The sequence below is a fragment of the Pleurodeles waltl genome, chromosome 8 (assembly GCF_031143425.1).
Source record: "Pleurodeles waltl isolate 20211129_DDA chromosome 8, aPleWal1.hap1.20221129, whole genome shotgun sequence".
Lineage (NCBI taxonomy): Eukaryota > Metazoa > Chordata > Amphibia > Caudata > Salamandridae > Pleurodeles > Pleurodeles waltl.
Genome location: NC_090447.1, coordinates 1,489,142,541 through 1,489,167,782, shown reverse-complemented (window position 1 = coordinate 1,489,167,782; position 25,242 = coordinate 1,489,142,541). Strand labels below are relative to the sequence as shown.

Sequence of the window (25,242 nt, the reverse complement as noted above, 5' to 3'; positions counted from 1 at the left end):
CAATCACAGCACCAAGACAGCCCTCATCGTAGCCACAGACCACATCAGCCACATCATGGACAAAGGTGACAGCAGCCCTGATTCTACTACACCGTCCGGCAACCTTCAACAGCGTCTGCTACCTCACCCTCATCCAATGTCTCCATAAGGCCAGAATTTGTGGCCTGGCACTACAATGCCTCAGGTCCTTCATTTCCGGGTGCACCCAATTGGTCAATCTAGCCCCTTATCTGTCCGATACCACCAATCTGATCTGCGGAATTCCCCAGAACTCCTTTATGAGCCTCACCCTGTTCAATGTCTACATGCCCCCTCCTCCCATCAGCACCATCTTCTTCCACAGATTCAGCATCATCTCCTAGGTTGACAACACAGAACTCATCCTCTCCCTAACTCAAAACACTCTCACCACCCAAGCAAACTTCACCAGTTAAATGCCCTTGATAGCAGTCTGCATGAGTAGGAACTGTCTTAAACTCAACAGTGGCAGAACTAACGTGGTTCTGTTTTGCACAGATACATTTCTCGAGTCCCGGACCAATGACCCTCTGAGTTAGGACTGGGCTCTCTGCCCCTCTAATGTTGGCAGAAACGTGGTAATTAGGATGGACAGCCACATTTCTGTGTCCAACCAGGTCAATGCGGCCACATATACCTGGTTCCATTCTCTCAAACTGCTTCAAATGGCTCCTTTTCGACACTCGCAGATCCGTCACACAAGCCCTCGTTACCAGCAAGCTTGACTACAGCAACATGCTCTACATTGACATCACAGCCCAGCTCACCAACAGACTACAAGTAGTAAAGAACACAGCTGCCAGACTCACACTCAAGCTACCTCACTGTGCTCATATATACAAACATCTCAAAGATCAAAGACCTTCACTGGCTCCCAACTCACAAGCGCTCTCCAGTCAAACTCCTCCCAAACGCACCTACCAACTCTATACAACTGAGGTCCAGACTACCCTAACAAGCGAGCAAAGTTGGAGGTCACACATCCTTCTATATTGCCCACAAAGCCTGGATCAGAGCTGCCAGCAGTGTCCTCGAATTCAGAAAAATACTGAAACATGGCTCTTACAATAGAACACTTCGGAAAGGTCCAAATCTTTCTCCTTCTCAAGTGCCACGATACCCACCAGAGTGATATGCAGACTCTAAAAATCTGTGTAACATAATTCAGATTAGATCCCAGGCCACTGTCCCCATGATTTGTCAGCCACTAATTCTTTTCCTTACTCCATGACATATGAGCTTCTAATCTTGCGTACCTCAGATCTAAGAGTATTGTGCAAATTTTATAACCGTTCACAGGCCCACCGGTGACAATCCTAACATTATTAGTTGCTTACTTTGCATGATTCTACTCCGTGCTTTGCAATAGTTGTGTTCTCCTTTGTGTACTACAACTTCATAATATAATATGGTGATCTCATTAATGGCATATCAGGAATGTAAAGGTCCCCCCCCACAGCCCTATCCTGCATGCTGCCACATGACTAAACCCACAGTTTACCTCTATAAACAATGCTTCACAGCAATCAAACTAAAATGTAATCCAGGGAGTACCACCAATATTGCAGTTTTTATTTCTTAAAATAATATTACATATGGATTTATTTTGCTTCATATACAAAAATAAGACATTTCGGTTTCCTGATGCATTTTTCAAGTCCACCGGCATACTTAATGAATAATCTAGCTGCAGCATCCAGAGAGCTGAAAGAAAAAAATATATACTTTTTCAACTTCTTGAAAATAAAATATTTAACATGTTCATACAAACGGTATTGTCATTTTACATTTGGTCCATATTAATACACCATTCTGAAAGTTTCGCAAGGCAACTCAACCGACCATCGTCAATGTATCTATCCATTTACTTTAGTAACTACATCATGGAGAAATGCCTATAGAACTTTAAAACCTTATGAAATCGAGCAATGGTTATGTTTACAGCTTAATAAAACAATTTAAAAAACCGAACACAAGCAAGACCAATGGATCTGGCCATCAGCACTCGCGCATATGTTTAAAAAAAAAAAAAACATGCAATATGCATGCCCACATGTATTTACAGTGTAGGTGTGTACACACAAACACACACACACAAACACACACACACTCACTCTTTCAATAAGAAGGAATGGTTTCTTACCTGTAACTCCAGTTCTCTCGTAAGGGTATTTCCATGATAGTCATAAGCACTGAATAGTTCTGCACGCCTGCGGGGACCCCGGAGCACTGTTCTGTAGTGTATTCTTAAGTGTAAATGTTTGCCTTTCTTTGAAAAAAGGCCTGTTAAGTCACTTAAGAATATCAATGTGCAGCCTAGGTGAAAAGCTACAAAGGCCAAATTGTTCATTCTTTAGGTTGGAAAGAAAGGAAGCTGTAGTACAGATATACCTTTAAATACGTATTTATTCTAGAAATGTAGTAAAAACATTTTCTCCAGCTTTATTTACACCTTCAAATGAGAATGAAACAATGCAGGGCAGTGTAGCCCATAGGCTGCCATTATACAGGATGTAAATAGAGCTATGCCTTTAAGAAAGGAAAGTCTTCCTGTATCCCATCATGCACAGCAAAAGGCAGCTGCTTCAGTTCTTTTTGTAGGCTTGTAATGTGACATGAAGAAACCTGAACATCCTTTTAATTAACAACATCGTTATCGTTATTGTAGATATCCTTATGTCAACTCCACCGAGGAGGAGGGAGGGTTGCTTATGACTATCATGGAAATACCACAACGAGAGAACTGGAGTTACAGGTAAGAACCATTCCTTCTCTCATAGGAGATTTCCATGTATAGTCATAAGCACTGAATAGATTAGCAAGCCCATCCCAATAACCGCTGTGAAGTAGACAGAACAATACCGAAACAATAAATTACGCAAATAAATTCTTGAGAGAGGCCTGTCCAACCTGCGCATCTGTCCTAGCATCTGAATCAAGGCAGTAATGCTTAGTAAAGGTATGGACAGATTTCCAGGTAGCCGCTTTGCATATTTCTGCCAAAGGAATTTTTCTCATCAAAGCAGCAGTCACTGCCTTCCCCCTAGTGGAATGGGCTTTTGGCCTGCCATGGAGGGATTTATTTGCTAACTGATAACAGAATATGATACAAGAAACAATCCACCTAGATAAGGATTGTTTGGAAGTGGCTAAACCTGTTCTAACTGGGCCATAGTTAATAAACAGCTGCTGTGATTTGCGCAAGCATTTTGTTCTATCCAAGTAAAATTTTAAGACCCTTTTAACATCGAGAGAATGTAGGGTTCTCTCAGCAGGAGTAGACGGATTTTGGAAGAAAGTTGGTAATGAGATGGTTTGGTTTACATGAAAGTCTGAAACGACTTTAGGTAGAAATTTTGGATGTGTCCTCATTACTACTTTTGAAGAATGAAAAACCGTATAAGGTTCTTGAGCGCAAAGGGCCTGGCTCTCACTGACCCTGCAAGCTGAAGTGATTGCAACCAGAAAAGCAGTTTTCCATGTAAGATGTTGGAGTGAAGCTTTATGTATTGGTTCAAAAGGATGTAGCATTAGACGCGAGAGGACAATATTCAGCTCCGATGGAGGAGATGGCCGTCTAATGGGAGGAAAGACCTTTTTCAAACATTCTAGGAAGTCTTTTATGATTGGAATCTTAAAGAAAGAGGATTGGGAAGGGCCCTTTCTATATGCCGTTAGAGCTGCCAGGTGTACTTTTATTGATGACAACTGCAAGCCAGACTTCGCCAAATTTAAGTATGGAAGAATAGCTGCTTCTCCGCATGTTATTGGGTCGACGTTGTTGTTCAAGCACCACATGCAGAACCTTTTCCATTTGAAGGCATAAGCTGTTCTTGTGGAGGGGCGCTTTGCCTCCCTTAGAATCTCCATGCAGTCCCGAGGTAGATTCAGGTGACCATATTGTATTAACTCAGGAGCCATGCTGCCAAATTCAACGATGAGAGGTTGGGATGTGTGATCTGGCCTCGAAACTTCGTGAGAAGGTCTGGGCGACAAGGTAATCTGATGTGTGGTTTGAGTGACCGGTGAAGGAGGTCTGGAAACCACCACTGGTGTGGCCATTCTGGGGCGATGAGAATCATCTTGGTGTGAGAATTGGACAGCTTGAGGAGGACTGTCGGTATCAGGGGAAGCGGTGGAAAGGCGTAAAGAAATGCTCCTGACCAGTTTATCCACAGGGCATTCCCCAATGTACCTGGATGGTAGTATCTGGAGGCGAAGCTTTGGCATTTTTTGTTTTCTGGGGTTGCAAATAGGTCTATAGAAGGTGTACCCCACATGGAAAAAATGGAGCGGACGACGTCGTCGTGCAAAACCCACTTGTGGTTTTCGTCCATTGCTCGGCTGAGGGCATCCGCTTGGACATTCTGTATGCCCGTAAGGTGAGTTGCCACTAGCGATAGGTTCCTGGCTAGAAGCCAGTGCCAAATTGTTTGGGCCTCTGTCGACAGAGTCCTGGATCTCGTACCCCCTTGTTTGTTTAAATAACACATGGTGGCCATGTTGTCTGTCTGGAGAAACAGAGTTTTCGCCTTCAGTGAGGGGAGGAAGGCCTTGAGTGCAAGATAGACTGCGCGAAGTTCTAAAAGATTGATGTGATACAGTCGCTCTCTCTGTAACCACGTGTCTTGTATTCGGAGGTGATCCATATGCGCTCCCCATCCGAGCAGCGATGCATCCGTGACTATGGTTTGGGTTGGAGGCTGTTGTTGGAATGGAATCCCCTTCAGAAGATTGTTCGGAGAACACCACCACTTGAGAGATTGTACGGCATGGGGAGAAAGGAGGATGATGTTCTCCCAATCGTCCACTAGTTGATACCATTGATTCTCCAGACATTCCTGTAAGGGTCTCATATGGAGGCGAGCATTGGGAATGAGGTAGATGCAAGACGCCATCGAGCCCAGGAGAGAGGATATCACTCTTGCAGTGGTCTGAGTCATTTTCTCTAGCTGCTGGCACTTTTGGAGGATTGATAACCGTCGTTCCTCCGAAGGAAACACCTTTCCTTGAGTGGTGTCTATGATGGCGCCTAAGTAATGCAACCTCTGAACAGGTGTTGCTGTGGATTTGGAGAGGCTGACCTGAAGGCCCAGACTCTGGAGGAGCTGGTGAGTCCAGTTGAAATGCTGTTGAGCCTCTAGGTATGTGGATGCTTTTATGGGCCAATCGTCTAGATAGGGGTAGATGAATATTCGATGTTTCCTTAAATGGGCTGCCACCACCGCCATGCATTTGATACACGTTCTCAGTGCCGATTTGAGGCCGAAAGGTAGCACCGTAAATTGGTAATGACTTTTTCCGATGAGGAATCTCAGAAACTTTCGATGCTTTTTGATCACAGGAATGTGAAAGTAAGCGTCGCGGAGATCTATTGCACAGAGCCAGTCGCCCTGACGAAGTTGGGGATAGATTTGGTGTAAGGATAGCATCCTGAATTTCTCTCTGCGAATCCATTTGTTGGCTACCCCTAGATCTAGAATGGGACGAAACTCGTGTTTGTCTTTCTTTGGTACCAGAAAATACCTCGAATAGATTCCCTTTCCTTGCTGGTTGATAGGGACAGGTTCTATCGCTCTCTTTTGTAATAGAGTTATTACTTCCACTTGGAGAGCGTTGAGGTGGTGATTCACCAGTTTGGGTGGAATAGACGGCGGGGGGCTGATGAACCTGAGACAGTAGCCATTCCGCACAATATTCAACACCCAGGCGTCTGATGTGATGCGTTGCCACTCTTCCAGATGACTTGAGATACTTCCCCGTACCAGAGTGGGTAACGCAGGAGGGGGAAGCGAGGATTCAGGGCTTAGACGTTGGTACCTGACAAGCTGTTTGGGTTTGTGGCGTAGAGCGACCCCTTGTTTGCTTTCATTGGGTTGAAAAGGTTCTCTGATGTTGTTGCTGGGATCTTGAAGGCATCCACTGTGGTGTTTGAAATCTTTGAGTAAAGAGTCTACGGTGGTAGGGACGGAATGTTTTCCGTTGCTCCCTTGGTCTCTCGATGCCCACCGCTTTTAGAGTGTCCAGTTCCGTTTTCATTCTCGACATTTCGTCGTCAGCATGAGAATCAAACAAAGTGGAACCTGAAAAGGGCAAATTTTGTATTCTCTGTTGCGGCTCTGGTTTAAGTGACCTAAGGCGTAGCCAGGCGTGTCTTCTCAAAGAAACTCCATGAGCATAATTATGTGCAGATAACACAGAGGAGTCTGCAGCCGCGCTTATCACTTGATTGGAGACCATGGCACCTTCACTAACGATCTCCAAAAAATCCTCTTTTTTCTCCTGAGGGAGGTGTTCCGCAAATTGCAGCACATAGTCCCAAAGGGCACGATCATACCTGCCTAACAGGGCAGTAGCAGTAGCTGCTTTCATAGTGATGGCTGAGGTAGAGCAAACTTTGCGGCCTGCGGCATCAATCTTTCTACTCTCCTTGTCCGGTGGCGAAGAAGAAGACGGAGACGTAGAATGTAACTTTTTAGCAGCCACGATTACCACCGAGTCGGGCACTGGATCCGCCCTCAGAAACAAAGGGTCCTGCTCCGGAGGACGATATTTCTTTATAAGCCTGGAAGGAGCAGTTTTAGCTGTGGACGGTGTTAAAAATATGTCCATTGCTGGTTCAAGTAGTCCTGGGACCAGCAGTAGTAATGGTCTAGAAGAAGAACGCTGGTGTAATGTCTCAAAAATAACAGAGGTTGTTGGAGCGGGTACTGCCAGAGGGATGTTCAACTTGGTACCACCGCGAACTAGGACCTCTTGAAAGGTGTTCACATCGTCTATGGGAGAAACTCTCGGAGACGGGGAGTCAGATAAAGTCGGAGAGTAATCCCTTGTGGATGAGGAGGAATGTCTATGGTGGGAACGAGGAGACCTTCGAACTGATTCACGCCGATAATGATGTCAAGATGAAGAAGAGCGTCTCGAAGAGTGTCGAGAATACCTTGTGGATTCTGCAGGAGTCACTGGAGCGGACTCAGAAGGAGGTACCGACGGAGGAGCTGTAGGTGCCAGGTGTCTGTGGTAGAGGCGACGGCTCAGGAGAAGGTTGAGGTGAAGGTGGTAAAAGAATGAGAGAAGCCGAGGATTCTGAGGTGGTATAGACCCTCCTTGGTCTCTTCGAGTGCCTTCTTAACGTCGACACACTTCTCGACGTCTAAGTACGACGCTGACGAGTACCTCTCGGCGCTGACTCCTCTCGTCGTTGAGCTTCTTGACGGCGATCTCCCTCGCCGTCGATGGGATGACGGCGATCGTCTCCGATGACGAGTACTGTCCATCGATGTCGATCGTCCCCGTCGCGTCGACGGCGACCTGGACCGGGAACTTCTCGACGGCGAGTGTCTACGCCGTCTCGACGGCGATACGGCTGTCAACGTCGAGCGATGTCTCTTCCTCGACGGTGAGCCGGTCCTCGACGGCGAGCATGTTGGCGGCGTTCCATGATGCTTGTGAGCAGGTCTGGCAGCTGCTCCAGAGGACACAGTGAGAGCCCTGGTAGAAGACTGACTTTCTCCTCGCTCTGTGGCAGATTGCCCTCTTCGTCTCCTGTCCTCTTTTGCCTGAAGGCGGATTTTCTCCCTGTCACGAAGAGTTCTTCTGGAGAAAGTTTTGCAAATGTCACAGGCATCAGGTTTGTGACTTGACGGTAGGCAAATAATACAGACTTAATGTGGGTCTGTTTTGGCCTTTTTCCTGCCACAGCTAGGGCACTTATCAAAAAGAGAAGGCATTCTGGAGACAGAAAAACCTCAAATTTCTGTCAGAATTTGACAGGAAAAGCTATAAAATGTTCACTCTAGATGAAAAACGTCGAGTGAAATTGAAATCCAAAGGATTTTAGTTGAGTTTTTGTCAAAAAAAGCTATGAAAGGTAGAGCTCAATGCTTCAGGGTCCTGTCAGAAGGAGCCAGAAAAAAGAACTGAGGCAACTGCCTTTTGCTGTGCATGATGGGATACAGGAAGACTTTCCTTTCGTAAAGGCACAGCTCTATTTACATCCTGTATAATGGCAGCCTATGGGCTACACTGCCCTGCATTGTTTCATTCTCATTTGAAGGTGTAAATAAAGTTGGAGAATATGTTTTACTACATTTCTAGAATAAATACGTTTTTAAAGGTATATCTGTACTACAGCTTCCTTTCTTTCCAACCTAAAGAATGAACAATTTGGCATTTGTAGCTTTTCACCTAGGCTGCTCATTGATATTCTTAAGTGACTTAACAGGCCTTTTTTCAAAGAAAGGCAAACATCTACACTTAAGAATACACTACAGAACAGTGCTCTGGGGTCCCCGCAGGCGTGCGGAACTATTCAGTGCTTATGACTATACATGGAAATCCCCTACGAGAGAAATTGATTTTTTAAATTGCCAATAACTTTGGTGCTGTTTAAAGTCTCTTCACAAAACTTTCCAATTAAAAGGTTCATCCATCTTAGCTCTTTCCTGAGAAGTTTTCAGGGTTATCTGGCAAGTGGGGGCTAAGTAAAAAAAGGAGGGGGGCCCAAAACGAGCTGTCCCCATGTAATTTTCCATAGGAGGATTTAACAGTGATAAACAAAGGAATTACTCCATATGACTGTAAATCTTTATCCACAAAGCATGTTTTTGGTATTTTGTATAAATTTGTTTTTGAGAAATTAAAGGTCAAAATGTATTTATACATAGAGACACCGTAGTACTGCGGAACCAACAGATCTAATGAAAAAATCTGATTAGTTGCCGTCAACATCAACAAAAATCTTATGTCAGCCATTTTAGGACTCGGTAACTTAGTCCCCTATGCTAAATAACTAATATATAAAAAAAGCATATTGGGGGGGGGGAGGGCAGGGATACCTGACCCTCTAGGCCTCGTAGAGGGTCACAGATGGGACCCTTGGGGCCACAAATGTAATTTTTTTTTTTTAAACTATTTTACAGCGGATCCTCTCCTGCCCTTTTTAAATGAAAGCACCCCAGGGTGGACCAAGGCCCAGCATATTGAATATTTGGAGAGGAGGGGAACGGGTGGCCCCCACCCCTGGGGCATTACAAAGCCCCGGTGACCCCATCTCCCGGGCCAGTGATGTTTATATGGGGAAGAGGGCACGCAGTGCCCATACCCGAGCCATTCCAAGACCCCGGAACACCATTCCTTATGGCCAAATTCATTTTTGTGGGAAGACCCCTCCCCCAAGCCTTTTTGAAGGCCCCGTGGATCCCATTCCTCAGGGATGATGTCATTAATTTGGGAAAGGGAGCATGCAGCTCTCATCCCAAAGCCATTAAAAGGCCCTAGGGATCCCATCCCTTGGGGCTGTTGTATTTATTTCGGGCAGGGGGAGTGCGATCCTCCTCTCCGATCCATGTGACGGCCCAAGTAGCCCATTCCCTGGAGCCCGAAGAAAAGCAGTGTTCTGGGGACCCATATCTCAGCATACCATCTGGTTTCCTCGTCCAGGAGAGTACAGGGAATACAAATCTAGAATGCTACCCACATTGACCTGGGCAGGGAACATAGCTTTGCTTTCGCCGGGTGGGAGCAAAAACAAAAGCTGCTCCTGCCAGGCGGGAGCACCCATCCAGTGGGATGGGTGCTGACTGGGCAGCCACTTGGGGTGTGGGAGCCTTGGGGTTCTCCCCCCCCCCCCCAACAAAACCTCAACATTTAAAAAAGTTGCAGGAGCCCCGGAAGGCACCAGAGCACTCCTGGATAAAAAAAATATATAAAAATGGCAGGTTCCAAGATGGGTGCTTGGTGGGGAGCCGGCAAAGAGGTAGCCCTCACAGCACCCAACTTTACATATACTATGGGTGTCCCAGTGGGACACCCATAAAATAATCCAAAAAATTTAAAAATGAATAAGAAATGAGGAGCAGGAACCGCTAACTTATTAATCACTTCTCCAGGCCAGGCGCGCCCATAATGACCTTAAAGGGTTTATTGACATTTCTCCCAGTGCTGTGGTACCCCATTTTAGTCCTGGGGCACCCCCATGTTACAAAAGTGTTTTGGGGGCTGCAAGCAGCACAGAAGCCCCAGGTTTTTTCTGTTTAAAAACTGTAAGTTTCTTTGGTCATTACATGCATGACACCAGGAGAGTTTTCTATTATTTTTAAAGCACTTTGAGCCGGAGCTGTATGCTCTTCAGCCGGAGTGCAGAGACCCCATGTGGTTGGTTTTATGGATGCATTTTGTGGTCTGGAGAGCGTTAAACAAATACTCATTATGGTTGTCTGGAATAAAATAGCTTTGTAACAATAATAATGCATTGTTATGTGTGTATTTATAAGTATTACTTTTGAATGTGGTTATTGTGGTGGCTTTTTGACAAAACGAAAAAGTCTGCTCTACATTGGTTAATGTGCTTACCCCTTGCTAAAGGTAATTGGGAAGCTTTTTATATTTCAATGTTCTAACTCTATGACAACGCCAGTAGGTCTGCTTTACTGGAAAGCACATATCTTCATGTTGTTACTTTACCCTAAAAAATCTCAGAAATTCGCTCATAAAACTAAAGGTTAATGTGACGTTATAGTTAGGTCAGGTAATAATGAACAAATTACTTACCTTCAGTAACGGCTTATCTGGTAAAGACTATCTATCACCAGATTCCTTACCTTGGAGTATTCCCTATGCGTCAGATTGTATCAGGAAAATATTGAGAAGCACCTCCGCACACCAGTTGGTGGTGTTGATCAGCTCAATGTTGGCAGCATCATCCACGCTGGAAACGACACGCTTGTAGAAACAATGGACCAGTGTGGAGACACTTAGGACCTATAGGGTCTTTCTGAATAGAGAGAATCTGTGAGTTGAAGTGGGGAGGTTGGGAGGGTCGCTAAGGAATCTGAGGCTAGATTGAGTCTCTACCAGTTAAGACATTACCAATGGTAAGTAACTTGTTCATCTGATATAGACTTCTAGCAGCAGATTCCTCATCTTAGAATACATACCCAAGCAATACCTCCCTAGAGGCAAGTCTGCTAATAGATTAAACCAAGAAGTCTTGAGGACCAAACAGGAAAAGTGCCCATTGCAATGGACCTAACTCAGTAGTGTTTAGTAAAGGTGTTCAGAGATGCTCATATAGCATCCTGACAGATGTCCAGATGTCCAGGATGGGGACTCCATGGGCTAGCACAGGTAGCGACCTTGGCTCTGTAAGAATGAGCCTGCAAACCCTCAGGTGTTGCTTTTTGACCAGTGTGTAGCAGATCTTAACAGAGGGCACAATCCATCTAAAGAGGGTCAGTTTTTGCTCAGCTTTCTGTTTCTTTCCTCGGGTGAACCCAACAAAGAGTTGATCATCCACCCAGATTTCTTTGGTGTGATTAATGTAGAACAACAATGCTCTTTTTGGGCCTAGTCGATGGAGTGTCTTCTCCTCCTTAGAAGGGTGGAGCAAAGAAGGTCAGCAACATGATGCTCTGGTCAACATGGAAAAGGATCACCACCTTTGGTAGGAAAGAGGCATGACTATGGAGAACCAGTTTACCTGAGAAGTCGTTATTGTAAGGAGGGTGCACAAAAAGTGACTGAAATTGGCTAACCCACCGGCTGATATAATGGCCATTAAAAATACTGTTTTTATGGTCAAGAGGCGTGGAGGGCAGCTGTGCATGGGTTTGAAGGGTGAGCATATCAAACATCAGAATCAAGTTAAGGTCCCATTGGGGCATAATCAAGGGTTTGGGAGGAAACAAATGTTGGTGTTCCTTTAGAAAATGGATCACAACTGGTGACTTGAACAGAGAGGGTGCATCCAGCAACTGTAAAGAAGGCAAAAAATGGATAAAAGATACCCTTTAACTGTGCCTGAAGCAAAGCCATGCTGGGCTAAAGACAGAACAAACAACAATACCTCAGACAAAGGTGCAGAGAGGGGAACAACATTTTTGGGGAGCCTGTTGGCTGTGGTGGTTGGTCAGAAAAGGACATGGTTGGTAGCCCCTATCATAGCAACGGAAGGGAGAAAGGTAGAGTGGGGCTGGTGCGGGGCAGCAGAGAGTCCCAACAAGCAGGTGGTGAACCTGCTGTCCCTAAAATGCAATGAGAACCAAATCCACCTTTTCACTAAACAGAAGAGTACTGTCGAAGGGTATGGCTAAAAGGGATGCCTGGCCACCCCCAAAAAGCCAGAAGACCTCAACCAGGCGTGGCAACGGAGTGTCACTAACGATGCAATAGCTCTGCCCAATGAGTCGGTTGCATCTAGTCCGCAGTATATGGTGAACTTTGCTGCGCTTCTGCCATTTGCAATAGCCTGGGTCAGGGTGGCTTGGGGCTCCTCCGAGAAGATGGCAGCACTTGCACAAAAGAATTCCAAACTGTCTGGGTTTATCAACCCAAGAGGCGTGCGTTGTTCACCAACCACAGTGCAAGCCTGGTGGAAGAGAATATCCTCTTGCCAGTGCCCAACTTCTTGGATTTCCTATCCAGTGGAGTGGTAGGGAATGCTCCAGGGTTGGTTTTGGACATAGAGGCCTGGACATCCAGGCTCTTGGGGTTGGACTGCTGGGTGAGGAAAGCTCAGTCCCCAGGAGCAGAGTGAATGATGGCAGGCAATCGTCCTGTGCACAAGAACCCCTGTGCAGGGCTTGGCCCATGTCCTGTGCAGGGCTTGGCCCATGCCCTGAGCAGGACTCGTTAAAAGGGGAGGGAAAGGGAGAGGGAGAGGGAGAGGGAGAGGGAGAGGGAGAGGGAGAGGGAGAGGGAGAGGGAGAGGGAGAGGGAGAGGGAGAGGGAGAGAGAGAGAGAGAGAGAGAGAGGGAGAGGGAGAGAGAGAGAGAGAGAGAGAGACTGAAGCACCTTTGTCAAGATGTTTGTCTTGACTGCCACCGAGGACAACGTAAGGTCCAGGGCCTCAAACCATGTGGAATATGAAGCCACTTCCTGGGTAGCCACACTAAGATGAGAGGCTAAGCCAGTGTGTGGGGAACTGTCTAAACCACTGGCATCCACCAGTCCCTTATAACAGTTATCTTCCAGCTCTTCCATGGGACTGGGATAACCATGAGGATCCACAATCCTCCCCAATCATACTCCCCACAGGTCCTATTGAAAAAAGTAGGTCCTGGGTTCGACTGGGACAGTCGTGTTCCAGCCGACATTGGCATTGTCCAACATCAACTCCAATCAGCTCTGTATCAGAGTCGGGTATCATGATGAGGAATGGTGTCACTGGAACAAACTCTGGGGAAGGTTTGTGGCATTGTGACCGGAGCCAGTCTGGATCCAGAATGGAACTCCGTGGCTGACGTGTGGGGGCCTAGACCTGTATTGTTGTTTCGATGCCTTGTCTGAAGATTTGGATTAGCAAGGCGAAGTCAAAGAGCGCTTCAACTTCCTAAATATCTTATGTGACTTACCTGACAACTTACAGCGTGATGATGGGTGCCAGAAATGGCTCTGTGAATGGGCCCGAGACTTTCCATGCCACCGAGATCTAGAGCATTTCAAAGTCAGGTGACCAAGAACATCAGGGAACGGTCCTGAACCACTTTAGGCATTATGTTGCTACAGTAGGGGCATGCGTTGGAGTAATAAAACCAACTAACACACAGAAGGTCTGCACATCAAATCATTTACTATACTAACGATTTGTCCATCCAGGTATGTGTCAGTTTATGTGTAAATGCATAACCTCAACTTAAGAATGTTTTCCAAAGAGAACTCTAAATTAACAAGGAACAAAGAGTCTAATTAGAGCTTGAGGGACAGGATAATCTATCACAACGTGCCGTATGCCCTGTCTGCCGCATTTATTGTGCCATAGACTATAATGCCCTTGTCATACAGCAGACATGACATCCACTATGTTTTCAGATTGAATATCTTGCCTGCCAAACTCTAAATCAGACCCTAAGCCTCTTGTTCATCCTCTATACTGAATACACTCATAACATGCTAGGGCACTGTGTGGCGAATGCATGAAATATGTCTCCCAACATACATTACGGATCACATTCCGGTTCAGCATCTTCCTCTTCTGGAGTAACTGCTTTGATCTTCCCCTCTTCCTTGGCTGTTGGTTTCTCAATCATCACAGTCTCTGTGCCCTCATGGATGACACGGTGGGCTGCTACAGTGTGCTTCCTTTGGGAAAGTCTTACTGTTGGGGACAAAAAGAAACAGAGTGGACTCTAGAGTGCAATGCTGTAGCTTTGTAAAAACACAGTTCTGTAACAGAGCAGTAGGTGAGGTCGATTACATGCTTGTCAAGGTTGAAATATTAGCACTATGCGTGCTTATTAGGTTTCATGTCATGCTTGTACTGATCTCCTCTAATACATGAACCTTAAAGGGTAAATCATAGTAAAATCAATTAAAACTTAGACAACAATGTATCTCTCCACAATGTCAGAGATGATCACAGTTTCTGTTGGATAAAGTAAATTAAAATAATCTGCAGTGATGAGAAGATGAAGCCCGTTCTAGAAACTTATGAGGAGATATCGGACTATAAACAATATTCAAACAGAACCTTTTGGAAAACATGTTATGTGTGCGTTGTTTCAAACAACACATTTTTTAGTCAATAATGAATAAAAAGGTAAACAGGCCAAGTACATAATAATTTAGTTGCACAATGATGAGCAGACACACCAAGTGAATAGACAATTATAAAAATAGGGGTATTGTCATATTGGAAGAAAAGTGGCAAACAAGCAGTAAGCTCAGGAGAGTACCTCATTGCAATCATGTTTAACAAAAAGCCATCCACAGCCTCATAGGTGTCCATGTTGGGGGTGATCTAAAGCTAATTTGTGCAGAGATATCGCCAGAACACAGATAAAGGGCCATTTTATCTGAGTACGTCAAGTGACCAACTGGCCAAGGAGTGTTTCTTTGTCCCCAGTTTTGGGTTATATGTCCAGAGGCTACGTCATATCAATTCTGCCGCATTGGAGGACACCCATTTAAAAAAATATATTTCAAACCTGGAAATATGGACTGGGTTCCCAGGAATATCTTTATAGGATCCCAAGACCCTGGCTGAATCATAAACAGCCAGTGGGGTGTAAATGCTACACGTAAAAGGCAATTTTTTTGCCTGAAAGAATCTAATGATAAAGGATACCCCAAACCATCACATCTCGCTTTTCCCTAATATATCACATTTTCTACACCCCCTTTGTACTTCACTCCATGCCCCCATCAGGTGGCTCATCAGGTATTGAGCAATATCAAATGATTTTCATGGTAAGTTTTATTATTTTGCCATTTGGGCTCATGCACTTTAATATGTGTTAGTCATTAAGAATAAATGTAGTGTACTGAGATGCAGGGCTAGATAATTGTTTTGTCACATATTCCAAATTCCATTATGAGCAAATGGGTTTTACAAGTGAAAATCCCCAATGACTTTGCTTCTGGACTCCTGATCTTTAGAGAACTGCTGTGGCCAATGAAGTATTATCCACGGTAATGCTCTTGGGTAAAATGTTTTTGGGCTGTAAACTCCAGTGCCCACCTTTAAAAACATGGATAGCTGCTGTGTGCAGCTGGGGACAAAGACTCTAGCCAAGTTGCGTTAGACACATTCACTTATGCGTGCACTTGTACAGGCTAAGCAAGGAAGACCCTTGTTTGTGCAAAGGTGACAGATGGGGCCCAGACTAAATTGTTATGATTTGATTGGAGACTGGGAGGAGCTGCAACATTCCTTCTGGATAAAGGTTATCATGTGTCATACTTACACTGTACACTTTGTATGTTAAAGTGGGATTAGTCTGCAACTGCAGAATCAAACATGATACAAGGGTCAACAGTGTTGCATTGTAAATAGACTGTTGAGCTCTGACACTAACTATAAGCTCATTTTGATTTCTTAACATACTTTATAAGTGGATATGTTTCACTGAACCAGCCCTGAAGGAAATTCATCCTTTCAGTTACCTGGTTTGAGAAATCAATTACTTCGGGCACCAGTTGCCAGAAAAAAAGGCTCAAGGAGCAACTGGTCAATTCCAGAAGTATTAGGAATTTCTTGCTGGAGGAAGGGGGTGAGACTAAAATCTCCACAGACATCATTTAGCATCTTCTTGCTAATCCAAGGACGTGATGTTCCGAGGACTTGATAATCAAGGGGGCAGTGTTGTGTTTCTGCTTCCCAGCAGTTTATCTTTTTGAAGAGTTTGGGAGATAACAGAATGCCTGGGTGGGCAAAGATTGGTTCAAAGGGGGAATGTGCCTCAATTTTTAATTTGAACTGCAATTTCCAATTATACCCAGAATGTAGTTCAGGGGTGCAAAAGTCTGTGGACTAGTTCTGTTCAGTTATATCAGATGATAGATAAATGATGGGGTACCACTAGATTGGGTGGATGTCCTCCCTTTTTAAGTCCATGTGCATGCTCAGAATTAGAAGGGGTGCATACCAGAACGGAGGAAGGAAGGCCATAGCTGATGAACTCCTGCCAGAGACTAGGGGCATCCACTCCTGGCTTGTCACATAGACTTTTTGGACTCCCTTCAGGGCTGGTCATACGGCTTCCTGGCTCCTTCCCAAGGCGGGTGGAGGATGGAATTGATGGAGACCATGAAGGAGAATCCCTTCTGTTTGACTGTTGCTGGTTGACTATCTCAGGAGAGGGGCTGAACACTCTAGGTGTTGTGCATACTCACCCTGCAAGTACCGAAAGCCTGGCTTGCTGAGGAGTGGAGGTAAGGAGAATAGTTTACTAAGGATGATCTAAGGACTGTTGTCAGGATATCAGGTCATAACATCACCAGGGCTTGGCAAGAAGGCATAATCTGGGTCTCTGCAGTTGCATCTAAGGCGGAGAAAGCAGTAGTGCCACCGGCTTTCAAGAGGCTGCTAAAAAGAGCCAAATATTGTGGGGAGTCAGGTGGCCATTGAATGGTGATAGGAGCAGCTGCAGCCCACCAAAGGGAGCTGAATGGTATCAATCCTTCTTGAGGCAGTGCAGAGGAAGAGATTTAGAAATCAAGTTGCCACTTGTGCATGGACGTTTCAGATCTACACTGGATGCCCTAGAGGTCTGAGCAACCACAGCTATTAAGAAATCCACGGTATCACTGAACTGTGCTTGTCCGGGGAACTCTTGTAGGATTGAACCTCCCTCTAGTTCAGGTTTCTTAACTTTCCTGTAGGCAGATAAACTGTACTGTACTGTCAGCCCCCCAACCTATATTGCACCAGAGTAGAGTAACTTTGCCTCAAGGTAGCCCCCGGTCTTTTCACTCTGCCCTGTGTAAGGAGTTTTTGAGACTCAAGGTTTAAGCCAGCCTCTCTGAGCTGCTTAGGAGACTTCTCTGTATACGTCCACACCCAACACAGGAAACCACACAGCAGCTTCAAGAGAGTAAAGTATTTTGTAAAAAAACAGCAGAGGTGGAAGGAACATTGGGGATGACCAGCAGTGCCAGACTGTGCAGTGAGTGTACCAGATTCCCCTGGAGAGGAGAAGCCCCCTTCAGAAAAGAGTGAAGTGTTTAAAGGGGCATGGAAAATCCAACAAGCTACAATAGGAAAAATAAAACAAAGCATCAGGGTGGTTGCAGACGCAAGAATGTGCCCCAGATGCAGGAAAAGGAGTATATAATGTAACATGGGTGATTCAGAGGGGCCACATTTGCAACTGTTAGATGACCACTTTAAGGGCATGGCACCTCATCATCCCACAGTGCATGAAGAAACTTTGTGCCACTAAATCTCATAGGAGGGAGAAGGTGGGTGACTAGAAAGGGCAGGGCACCACTAGCAAACAAGCTACTGGGGCTTATGGCTCATAGGCACAGAGGCGGCAGACTCCTTGTGTTGTGGGATCAGAGAGTGATGCTAGGCAGCTGTGTAACCAAAGGAAAATGTGACTGAAAGACTATAGGTCTTACATTTTATCTGATGAGAAGTTTTGTTTATATTAAAACCAAAAGGCCTTATTTTATGTTTGCGAATAATCTTACTATGCTGAGAGTGAAGTACTCAAAAGGGATAATTGGTCCTCAGCCTATTGGTCCACAGTATGGAGGCACACAACACCAGAAGAGAAGAGCCCCCATCCTCCACCCACTAACACAATTGGGCCAGTAACTTATTATTGCCATAGGATCTCACAAATTGTTTTTTTGACCAAATCTAGTTGATTTTACTCTCCCCTATGAACCATGTAGGAGGTAACATGTTTCACATATTCTATCTGATCTCAGTCATAAGACGTGCTTTGCCCCACATATGTGCAACCACCAGTGTTACCTCATTAAGAAGTTGTTTTCAGTAAATGTACAATGCCTCAAATTCTGGAGATGGTACACCTCATCCATCTCTTCACAGTGCCTTCCAAGCATAACTTAGAGATCTTACGTTTTTATGATCCCTCAAGTTGCTTTCTCTCTGCTCCTCTAAAATGTGACGCGTATTCTGTCTAATCTGGCTTAAGCCCACTTTTATATAAATAGATAAGAATGTGCCATAATACTCAATCAGGAATGGTTGAAGCCACTGTCCTGTACTATTAATTTAACATCCTACAATAGATATCTGGCAATTGCGGACTCCATAAAAATCAGTATTTCTCTAAAGATGTCCAATATCCAATGCCTCACTCTCCTTAGCTGCTTAGCCTCTCTGGGCATGCCAAGCCTGTTTGAGTTTTTTCTTCACTCTAGATTTCCCTCCCTCCAAAACAAACAGGACTTCTATTGAGAGGTATAACATTTTCAGTTGTGTCACAAAGTTACTTAGAAAGTTCAGCTCAACCTGGATATGTAATGTTTTGCCACATTCTTAGTTCAGAGGGGATTTCTCTGTACAGTTTAGGATAGCTGGCTTCATACACTGAACTCATTTCTCTAATCAACTTCACTCCCAAGTCTCTCACTGTCTAAAGACAGGCTTACTAAGTCACTCAGCAAGAGAAAAAATCCAGCACCTCAAATATTCCAGAGACTGTAGAAGTTCTTGAGATCCTGACGTGCTGCTGCAAGTTAGGTTTTAGGATTACTTCATGATAACCTGTTAACAGCGAATCGTGTGATCATATGTCCTCTCCTCTGGATGGAATATCTCTTTGTTTCCTTATTAACCCCTAATAGTTTCATCACCATGACAAGCAGCAGGAGGAGGGAAGCCAGGCCTCCATGTTTCATGACGTTTTTCAGGAGTACATCCCCAGTGGGCTTGCAGTTAACTGGTAACAAGATCTTAGGAGATGCATAACTGACACATACTCTGCCTTAATAAACACTTTCTCGAGGAAGGACCACTCTATTTGCTCAAAAGCCATTTCTGTGTATCAAGAGCAGTCCAACTGGCGTCTACAGTCTTTCAAAATTATGTGGCATGTTTGAGATATTCCTGGTATTGTAGCTGGCCTATGAATTTCTACATTGGTCACCTGAATGCCTCTTAAAGACAAAACTTAACTGATCTGCATCTACTATGGAAGGAGCGGATCAAATCACACTGCTAAAATCTTGTTAAAAATGGCGGTGTCCACATGAATTAATACAGTCAGCCTACAAAAGGACCAGTGATCCAGATCTTCACCTGGCTTGGGGATTATCAAGATCATCTCTTCAGACATGGAAGTGAATGACTCTCCCAGAGTAAACTCTTCAGCAACAAATTCTTGTATTTGAGGGCATCCAAGCCTTTGGCATTGAGAAATGCTGTCTTGACAATATCCTGTGATATTGTAAGTTGCACTTATGGCCAAAGGCTCAGAAGCTTTGCTGTACAAGCTATAAACTGCAGTGCCGCCTTCAACAAACACCCCACCCCAGTAAAGAGGAAAATATAAAATACTAAAACTATATATATGAAGGGCTCACCCCTAACCTGGAAAATGAAAAATCCTCTCATTTAGTGCCTGCATCATTCCTTCCGCCCTACCTCTGTGGTGGCCAGTGCAATATAAGGCCCTTGGAAATAACCTCCCTCGGCCCTCATTAGGAGTTCAGGGCTAAATTCCGATCTCTGTGTAAACATGTGTTTAACAGGGATCTGAAATAAGATTTCTGTGATAATTATCACACTCTCATAATTTCCCCTAGCTAAACCAAACAAAATGTATTGGGGCAAAGGGTAGAACATGCTGAATTCGAAGTCTTTAAAACCGATTCTGTATGTGTTGTCTTGTTTCCCAGTTAAACTCGGAATCGGAGGCATTTACCACATCTGGTAAATACCTCACCTGGTGGTAAATACCTCCCTCAACTTGGGGTAATGGTATTTACCACGTGCAGTGAATATCCCACCCTTTTTGACAAACTTGCAGTGAGGACCCTGGACTCTTACAAACACACTTAGCTGAGGTGCAAGTTGTATAGCCCCTTGGATAAGGTCACCCTTCTTATATAAGTATAGTGTGACACTGTGGAAACACAACCACGACACAACACTCTGTTCTCCATCCTCCCAAGAACAACATAAGGAACTTCTAACGCAGGAGAAAGGAAAAGGAACAGTATCCGAGATATTGCATGCAATGGAATTCTGCACATGTTTTATTACAATTGTATACTACTTCACAAACAGGCTGGACACTCCACTGTGCCAGGCCCTGTGCAACAGATCACACACAAAGCTACACCGATAAGAGAAGGAAGCGCACTGACAGGCCCCACGCGCAGAAAAAAGAGGAACTCACTAAACTACACAATCAGAATTACCATAACCATGTCATGTCATCACTATTTTGGTCTGTACACCTAGGTCGGGATAATGGAACTGAAGATGGGGGTTGGAAGAGGTGTGGGTACGAGGAATATTCATGTTATTTCAGCCACAAGATGTAAGAATTTTCGCAGAGTTCTAGTGCAAGCCACACACCTGGGAATTCTTGCAAAGTAGGGATGAAGGAAACGGCACCCGAGGTAGTGACAAAGACTTCTCACTAACATCACCACCCAAGCTTAGGAAACCTGAGAACAGTACTGGGAAGTAACAAACTCTACTGTGACATTTTACCACTGTATAATGAGTTCAAATACTCACCCCTCTCCTTGAGGGACCTTTTCTGCACTTCTGGGATGAGGAAACTGTAGACCAGCTCTGCCACGATCTCCTCCGACTGCAGACGAGTTTTACTGAATATTCAACAAAAAACGGCATATCATTTTGTTATACATCAGGACATCAAAAGCTTAAAACGATTTTAAAAGTCTAAATGCAGTAGGGCCGCAGTTAGATAACCAAAGTACTCGTGTTTAATCTAGACCCCAATGTCTCATTGGCGTGGGTGCATTCTTCTGTAATTAAAAATACATTATTTTAAAAACGCTCATGAAATTAACAAAAAATTAACAAAACATTTAGTGCAAGTGAAGTGTTTGTGAACAAAGCAGTTAATGGCTATTCAAACCACTTTTTATGTTAAAGATTACACATTTTATATTTCTAAGAAGAACTCGATTTCCAGAGCAAAAAGGGACACAGCTGTGAAAGTTATGAACCGACACATCCCAGATTTTTTCCCCCACAACTGGTGTAGATTTTCTCTTTTTTGGGATGCACAAAAAGGAGGGTGTACACCTTGAAATAGTATGCAAGTCATAGGTTTCAAGGCATATGCCAATCGATCTTTGTCCTCGTTGTTAGACGATGGTGTTTCCATAGTGACAAGGAGCTTCTCTTGAATATCCCATTCTTCAAAAAGAGGAAGCTACTCCCAGCAGGTCATCATAGGGTTGCACCCCACAACACTCCACACAGAGTACACTCCCCATAGTAACGCACTGTCACATCCTTCACATGTCCCTACGCTGCGAAAAGGTGACAACAAATTACAAACATGGGATGTTTTGCACCAATGGCGCCCCTGAGACAGACACAATGTTCTGTGGCTCTCGTCGCAGAGATAGGTGTCATGTCTTGTAGTTCATTCAAAACATGTTCCTGACTGATGGCGATTGGGTTGGTTTAAACTGTCCATTATTGGGATATTAAATAATTATGAACGATTTAATTTTTACACTGTCCAACTGAGGGAGTAACTGTGGGATCCTCTCTCTTTTCATTTCTGGACTTTCCATGGTGTTGGGTGCTGCACAGTCAGGATCAGGTGTCTCCGGAGCGTTGTACCACAATCCTCATCTTGAGAGAACGGAAGGGTGATCATTACCCACGACTGAGGGCCTGTCTGAACTGGCTTTCTCTGAAGCAGTCACAACGCCTCTGCTCAGTCCTGCTTTTGCATGAAAGACATGCTCAATGGAGGTCAGGCAAGTCAAGGGTAGAGGTGGAGGAGGAAGCTGGGCCTGGAAGCCACAGTGAGCTCCATCACACTAATGCGAGTGAGGTTTGTGCTTGGGCACTCACGGCCCCTGCCCTTTCTCTTCCCCATCAACATGAGCAAAGCATTTTCACATGCAGTGCTAGAAACCCTGACAGTTTACATGCCGGCCCAAGCACAGTAATGCTTCCTCGAGTGTTGTGGCTTACTCTAACCACCACCGAGGAGTGTGTGTGTCTTCCTATAGCATGCATTGTTCACCAATATTAACTTCCATATGGACCTGAACATGAGCCGGCAAGCTTTCTTCATGTCTGTTGCTCAACGATGGTGGACAGTGGACCGAGCTCTTCGTCCACTAGAGAGAAGGAACAAAGGGCCAGATGTACTAACCTCTGGTCCAAAATACCGACTGCAATTTGCGACGAGTTTTTTTGCCACCAGAGTGCTATTTTGTGAGCTGACCTATGTATTAATAAGCCGGTTTACAAATTACAGATTATTAGCGGGTCGCAAATCGACCTACATCACGAGTATTAATGAGATAGGTCACAATTTGCAACCCATTTGGAATTGCAGACATCAGAGTGACTGTGGCCTGCTGGGGTCAGCAGATCCCCATGTCCGTCTTAAATAACGCAATCTTATATATTTTTTTAACCTAACTTATTTTCTGTAAAGGAAATGGGATGGTTTAAAAAAAAAAAAAAAGACAAAAAAAAACGTTTAGCTCATATTTTTTAAGAGTAAGCAATGGTCCATGGAGCCACTACCTACTCTTTAAAAATGTTTTTTTTTATTCTCAAAGGAGAAGGGGTCCTTTAAGGACCCCTTCCCGTCTGCATATGCATTACCACTACATTTCTGTAGCTGGTGAAGTATTAATAGTTTGCAGCAGGATTTTGGCTGCTAGACATTAATACATGTAATTCCAATTAGGTGTTTGGAAGGGACGCCCTAAACACAACCCTTCCAAATACCGAATTGGAATTCGGTCACAACCCCAAATTGTGATTTGAAAAGCTACGAAATCGCAATTTTTTTGTTTGTTGTACACACGAAAAAGCATTTTAAGAACCAGGCTGGTTGCGACCACAAAATGCTTTGTACATCTGGCCCTAAATGTGAATATTTCATATTTTATATTAATTTCTGAAGGGTGGTTGGCAAACCCTCCTTACCCCCATTAGAGACATCTATCTTAGCTGTACTGAATAAATACAGCAAACCTGGAGGCAATGCCTTTCAAGATGGCCTATCTTCCGACTAGCAATCCCACAACTCCTGGCATTGTGTAATAGGCTCAAGGAAACTGAGGGCAGTATCCGGTGGTAGCAATTCACGAAAAAAACTTGATGACTTGGAGGGTTTGGGCAGGGATTTTAAACTGCAATCCCAGTATGCTAACACTCCCAAAAAAGATTGTCTCAGTCTTGGACATCTGGCAAAGACACTAACAGGTCAGACTTCTCTTTGCAGGAATCAGAGACCCTGAGGTGATAGTAGTCAAATGTCGTCGTCTCTTCTCTGGGGAGCAGGAATGGCTGCTTATGACTAAAATTCCCCTGGAGGAAAACTAGCATTACAAGTAAGCAATCATTCTTTCACCGGTAAGAAAGCTTGGCCCACCTGAGCATAAGCTTTGAATTCTCAGTCAATATGATAATGCCTTTTACTCCTTATAACAAAGACATTTTTACAGTCCTCTCTGTTGAAGAAAAAGATTTCTGGAAAAGGGCTGCAGGGGAAATAGTTTTATCACCATTCAAGCCTAACACTACTTTAGGGAGTAAACTTAGATGATTTCTCCTGACAACTTTACATTCATGGACATGAATGACCCCTTATCCCTTACAGCATAGAGACTACATTTCCCTTACGCTTGGGGCTATGATGGCTAGTAGGAAAGCGGCTTTCCAGTATGTTAATTGCCTTTAGAAAATCTTTCACTAAGGGGACCTTGAAAAAAAAAAAAAAAAAAAGAGTTTTCCCATAAGTGGTAATGGCTTCAAGGTGCATTTTTATCAAAGAAAACGTCAGCATTTGCCAAATAGGGTAAATAAGGGTGTGCCACTTCTTTCTGGTGTCTGGTTGAGTTGATGTTCTTCTCCATTAAAAGCATATGATGTTCAGGTGGAGGAATGCCAAGCTTCCTTTCAAATGTCCATTCAATCTTGTAGAAGATTTGAGTAGCCAAAATGCAGGGGTTCAGCAGTCAAGCTGCCAAGCTCAACAATAGAAGGATGATGTGCAGGATCTAGTCCTCGAATGTGATAAGGAGATCTGGTCTCCATGACTGCCTCTTTTGTGGGCACTCTGAAAGATGCAGACGGTTGGAGAACTACTATAGACGTGTTCATTCTGGTGGAATCAGTATCATTAAAACCTTGTCGCTTGTTAGCTTGATGATGACTGATGGAATAAGGGGTACAGTAGAAAATGTGTATACAAACTTCTTGAAGCATCTTCCCAAAAGGGCATTCCCCAGAATGCCCACCTAGTAAAACTTGGATGCGTCATTTTGGCATTTCTTATTTTGTGCGCTTGTAAGAAAATCCACCTGGGGAAACCATACTTGCAAAAGATGTCATGTAACGCTGTATCAATTAGCACCCATTTGTGATTTGCATAAAATGCCCTGCTGAGAGAGTTCGCTTCTGCATTTTGGGCACATGGAAAGTAGACTGTGGTGATCTGCTAGTTCTTTACAATCAGGCACTAGCATATCAACTGTGCCTTGAGAGAACTCTGGATTTTATCCCTTCCAACTTGTTGAGCTGATGCACGTATTGTATTGTAAGCCTGTACGAGCAGAGAATTCATCTTCATGCTTGGAAGAAAAGACTTGAGAGCAAGGTGGACTGCTCTTAACTCTAGCAGGTTGATACAATAGGTCTTCTCTTTCTCAGACCATTTGCCTTGTGTTTGAAGCATACCTATGCATGCTTTCCAAACCTTAATGGAAGAAATCTATCAAAATGGTTACAGTCGAAATGCCCTAATGAAAGGGGACCTCTTTCATAAGATTATTTTTGGCTGCACC

General features: G+C 44.3%; 1 protein-coding gene across 2 annotated transcripts in view; it reads right to left on the bottom strand.

The window, feature by feature from the left end:
• Positions 1–1,570: 1,570 nt before the first annotated feature.
• The window catches only part of CFAP91 (cilia and flagella associated protein 91), a 353,091-nt gene continuing 329,419 nt past the window's right edge, over positions 1,571–25,242 (bottom strand). The window contains exons 16-18 of one of the 2 annotated variants that reach the window (XM_069202687.1): positions 20,963–21,054; positions 13,955–14,113; positions 1,571–1,722 (exon numbers count right to left, since the gene is read on the bottom strand). In XM_069202687.1, the coding sequence (XP_069058788.1) occupies positions 13,956–14,113; positions 20,963–21,054 (250 nt within the window). In that variant the 3' untranslated portion in view covers positions 1,571–1,722; position 13,955. The remainder of the gene's footprint in view (positions 1,723–13,954; positions 14,114–20,962; positions 21,055–25,242) is intronic. The other variant, XM_069202688.1, reaches the window with a different exon arrangement.